This window comes from Euprymna scolopes, chromosome 4 (assembly GCF_053919585.1).
Source record: "Euprymna scolopes isolate OS-2025 chromosome 4, ASM5391958v1, whole genome shotgun sequence".
Classification (NCBI taxonomy): Eukaryota; Metazoa; Mollusca; class Cephalopoda; order Sepiida; family Sepiolidae; genus Euprymna; species Euprymna scolopes.
This window is the reverse complement of record NC_136485.1, coordinates 1,397,805-1,403,016: the sequence shown is the minus strand read 5'-3', so window position 1 is coordinate 1,403,016 and position 5,212 is coordinate 1,397,805. Positions and strand designations below refer to the sequence as shown.

Genomic DNA, 5,212 nt, shown 5'->3' with positions numbered 1-5,212 from the left:
TGATTCCATTATTTTATGGTCGCAGACTGAACAGTCAGTACATGAATGGGGTGGAAAAGGCAGAATTGATATGCCAGCTCAGTGGTGTGAAGCGCCTGGAATGTGTGATCCCAATGCGCCTCGCTGGGGGCGCATGCGGTGTATACCAGCAGCTAACGGATGAAAAGAAGGCAGATTTCACCTGCATCTAAAACGCTCTCTACACAGCGTTTGCATTAGATCCGGTTTCTGCATGGAAGGAGTTTATGGCACGCAAGTTACATTCCGGGGAGATGATTGGTGTTTATCTGGAAGAACTGAAGAAGTTTGCGGTTCTGTTCGGTGGAATGTCAGTGAAAGGCCTGGTGTGTACATTTATTGCAGGATTGCTCGCTGGTGTGGAAGATCTGCTCCGAGCCTCATCCCAAGTAGACGAGATGAACATCTCAGAAATATTAGCGCGGGCGTGGGTGATACTAAAAAGAAGTCCAGATACAGTAGACTACGCGGCAGCCGGACAGCTATCACAGGGTGGATCGCAGGACCTGGGCACAGTTACAGGCTGCTACAAGTGTATTGGACCCAACGATTTGGCCCGTGATTGTCTCTCATCGCGCTCACTGACTCGAATGCTTAGCGGGCTTCAGTGCTATAAGTGTAAAAACCGGGGACACCTGGCCCGTGCCTGTCCGAGAAATGAGCAAGGAGAGGAAGCTACAGCGCCAATCTTCTCTCCAGATCGTCACTGAACAAAGCGCTGTCCGCAGTAACTGTGCGCGTTAATGGACGTAAATGCCTCGCCCTTATAGACACTGGGTGCACCCAGACCCTGGTGCGCAAGGCATGTTGCGACACTTGATACAAGGAGAGAATTCTGGTGCTAAGCGTGGGGGGGCGCGGATCGCTGGCGTCTTGTAGGGTGAGCGTCATCAGCACAAGCATCGGCGACGGGCCTGCGATAGTCGTACAGACCCTGGTGGTGGACAGGGAGCTGCTTGGATACGACCTACTTATAAGGATGGAGTTTATTACACAGCTGGGTGGAATCACTGTGGACTGCACCGGCAAGATAGAGTTCTCCCGACATGAGAAACGTGTTTGCACCGCAATTACCTTGGACGAGCCTGACTTTCATGCGGAGTACGACAAAGAAACCAACACGTGGACGGCATCTTGGAAGTGGGCTGGCGATCAACCACCAATACTCTAACGGAACCGACTTTCAGAGTAACCCCTCCAATGAGGCTCAGGAGCCCATATGAAGAAGAACTGCAGACTCGGATCAACAATGGCTGGCTACTTCCATGTCCGAAGATGTGCTCGCCCCCGCCTCCGAGGACTTATTCCCCTGATGGCTGTCTTACAAGTTAGCAAAAAGAAGGTCCGATCCGTCATGGGCTAACATGAACTTAATGAACATGTTGACCCGTATACAGCAGGGGCGGAATTTGTGCGCTCAAATTAAGAGAGTGGCGACAGCAAGGCTCGGACGTGGCAATTCTGGACCTGCGTAGGTCCTACCTGCAGATACGCATTGAAAAAGAGCTGTGGCCATTAGAGACTGTGGAAATTAAAGGAACTCGCTATTGTTTGATCAGGTTAGAGTTCGGTTTACACGTGGCACCAGGTATTATGGTGGCAATTATGCACGCGATCCGGCAATAGGATGAGGTTGTGCGCCAGGCAACAACGTCTTTCATTGACGATATCTTTGTAAATAAGAGCCTCATGTTTGCCCAGTCAGTCAAAGAGCACTTCGAGACTGACATGCAAGGGACCGGGGTGTCTGCGAAACAGGGCAAAAGTACTTTGCCTGCGCGTTAGCGGAAGCAAGGAGGAGCTCTACTTTAGGAGAGGTGGTAACGTTCCGAAAGTCACATCCAATATCACTCGTCGGAGGTTTTTTTTTGTGGAAAGCTGGTGGGCCACTTCCCTGTGCGTGGTTAGCTCATGACGGCAGTGGCAGCCATAAAACGTCGTGCCACATCTGTATCATTGGGATGGGATGATAAAGTGCATGTTGCCACGCTTCTGAGCATGCTAACAGAAACTGTGGCCAGGGTGACTCGTGAGGACCCTGTGCGAGGGAATTGGTGTGTTAACGGGAACGAGTTCACGGTCTGGGTGGACGCTAGTTCACTAGTCCTTGGCGTTGCCCTTGCGGTTGATGATGGTATTATCGAAGACGCCTGTTGGCTTCGTCCAGAGAATGTTTCTAGGCACATAAACCTGGCCGAACTTGATGCCACATTTAAAGGAGTTACCCTGGTGCTTCAGTGACAATCCAGGGTACTACATATTATTACGGGCTCTGCGTGCACTCATCGGGGGATAACCGATGCATTGACTGGAAGAGCACGGCTAACCACACGGGAAGCGAAGATGGATCACTACCCGGTCGATACAATCAAAGAGTACACACTGACCGTAGACGTAACATTGATCAGGTCTGCAAGCAACAGAGAAGATGCGCTGACACGAGTACTACTACGGTGGCTGCTGGCTGATACCGGGGAGGTTCTGAGACGCTACAACAACTGTGTGCAGCCGTCACGTGTAATATGGATACGGATCGTATCAGTGAAATTCATCAGCAATGCGGACACCCAGGGGTTAAGCGGACACTATTTTTCCAAGATGGTTGACCCAGAAGTAAGAACGGCAGATGTCAAGAGAGCAGTGGAAAGCTACGAGGCACGTCAATCAATCAGCCCGGCTCCAATACAGTGGAAAAAGGGGAATTGAGAATGAGCGGCACGTGGCAGAGAGTGGACATGGATATCACACAAATTTTTGTTTTTCAATTTTCACCCTAAACAAGGCACAGTGCCACTTTGAAGCAGGGGGCTACTATCAGGGACTTAATTAGCAGGGTCATTATAAAGGGAGATGAGTAGAAAGATGTTTGTTAACATTACACTTGAACTTCTGCATATCAGTGCAGTTGGGAAAGCAGAATCCCGGAAGGGAGTTCCAAAGACCTGCAGTTCTGAGGAAGAAACTATTGGAGTAAAAGGCTTTCTTGCACCTAAGGATCTCTACTGTAAAGGGCTGAGACTTAGTAGCTTGTCGGGTTTGTCGGGGGTAATTACGTCGGGGAGGTACAAGTGTTTACAGTTCGTCAGAGCATTCACCATTAAAGTATTTGTAGAACAGGCAGAGGGATACAACATCTCGCCGAATGGGACAGAGGCTGAAGCCTAGATAACAGTTCAGGACCTATCAGGTTGGCGACTCTCTTTTGAACTCTGTCCAGGGGCGAGAGACAAGCAGCAGATGCACCAGCCCAGATGTGACAACAATACTCCATACATGGGCGAATGGATACTGTCAGGCGTAAGTAGTTTTCTAGCACGGTAGAGGGAGTCAACCTTCCTTGCAGCAGCCTTGGCAATGCGCTCAATGTATCTATTCCAGTTCATATTCCCTGTAAACGTTAGGCCGAGGAGCTTAAAAGAAGTACTTTCAGGCAATGTGTTCTTGGTCATTGCTATTGGTTGTAGAGAAGGTTTCTTGTAGTTATTGAAGGAAACAAGCTTAGTCTTAGCAGCATTGAATGTGACCATCCATTTTTGTCCCCATTCCACTACAGATTGGCAATCACCTCCTCATCGATTGTGGACCTACGCGCTTCGCGGTCTGGAGACCATTCGGGCGCCAGGATTCCTCCTACATTACTGACCAGCTGTCATCTGTGTTCTTTGAAAGAGGCGCGCCTCAAGAGGTGTTGATGGACAATGACCCAGCTTTCTGCAGCCAGCAGGTCAGGCACCTCTTGAAGGAGTGTGGAGTGCGGCTCCGGCTGCAGTGTGCTGATGTGCAACGGTATTGCTGAGAGAAGCCATCGCGGTATCAAAAGAATCGCGGCCAGGAAGTACTGCACCGTCTCAGAAGCCGTATATTGGTACAACATCACGCCGAAGATGGTGTCTCTCCAGGAACAGCGCCTACAAACGCAATCTACCAATACCGAGTCCGAGAAAAGGGAATGTAACCCAAAAGAGAAGTTTCCAATGAGGAAGGACAGGGGTCGTACACACCAGGGGATCCTGTCTGGGTAAAGCCGCCTGGAAGCTGATGTACTGACAGATATACACGAGGCCGATTGACCGATGTGGTGAATCAGCAGTCACTCATGGTTGACAGTGTGCTCCGTCATGTTAGGGACCCGAAGCCGGCGACACAGTTGCAACCACCCCTGGATGACGGGAGCGACTCTTGATCTTAGGCCTGTGGGCCATCGCTCTGGTTTACACCATCTTAATCCTCATCAAGCAGCGAATCCGATATTAGTAGCCTCTCAGGGAAGGCAGTTTTCTTCGACCCTCAGACTGCAGATTAGAGTGCAAGTGAACAAGAGGCCTGCACAGTCCCCCTTCGAAGAAGAACTCGACGGAAGAAAGCGCCACCTTCCTGCCATCTCTGTGATCATGAGATCAAGGGAGGGGGATGTGGGGAAATTACAATTGAACGGACATACACATGACCTTCCTGTCAAGCGCCCACGCGACTGCTTGTCATGCGCGTTGGACAGGAAAAAGAAAAAGCAAGATGGCGTATAATATTTAACAGAAACGGTCTCATCACGTGGATGAATGTAATATAAAGCAGGTCGCTTGGAGATGTAGAGGGAGAGCTTTGGATGTTCAGACGTTAAACCGGTGACGTTGCAAGACAGACGGTTACTCAGTGCATTGGGGCGAATGAAGTAGGTTCTAGTTCTAAAATAATGGTAGATCTAACTTACTGTTCGAAAAGCTTGTCAATATCTTCAAAACAGCATTATAAAATGGGTATATTGAAAGGGAAAGAAACCAGCTAAAATATTGCTAACGACTTACCAGATCCCAACTAAATACTAACGTAAATTTAACACCCGCTGAAATTATGTTCAATGTTCAATAAAATATTACCACTAATTATATGAACAATATCACAAAAGAGACTGCAACGTATAAAACATATTAGGTCAACAACGAAGATTATTTTAGGAACTATCGGACAGGAAAGCGTTTTGGAAAGACCGTACGATCGCAATAATATTCGTAAAAATTGGGTATATGATAAAACATAAAACATTTTCCATAAAAGACATATAAATTAACTGACACCCCCAAGAATAGAAACAGCTGAAAACAATATAGAATTACCAATGTAACCCCCTATCAATAATGAAGTACCGATGAACCCGAATATTTGCGTATTCTTCCAAAACAAATCATAAACTTTTTCA

At 48.2% G+C, this 5,212-nt stretch overlaps 1 protein-coding gene across 1 annotated transcript; it reads left to right on the top strand.

The window, feature by feature from the left end:
• The first annotated feature begins 272 nt into the window (after positions 1-272).
• LOC145273314 (uncharacterized) lies at positions 273-728 on the top strand. Its single transcript, XM_080127068.1, has one exon. The coding sequence runs from the start codon at positions 273-275 to the stop codon at positions 726-728; it is 456 nt and encodes a 151-aa protein (XP_079983194.1).
• The last annotated feature ends 4,484 nt before the right edge of the window (positions 729-5,212 follow it).

Coding starts and splice junctions, on each gene's coding strand:
- LOC145273314 (XM_080127068.1), top strand. CDS start 273: ATGATTGGTGTTTATCTGGAAGAACTGAAGAAGTTTGCGGTTCTGTTC.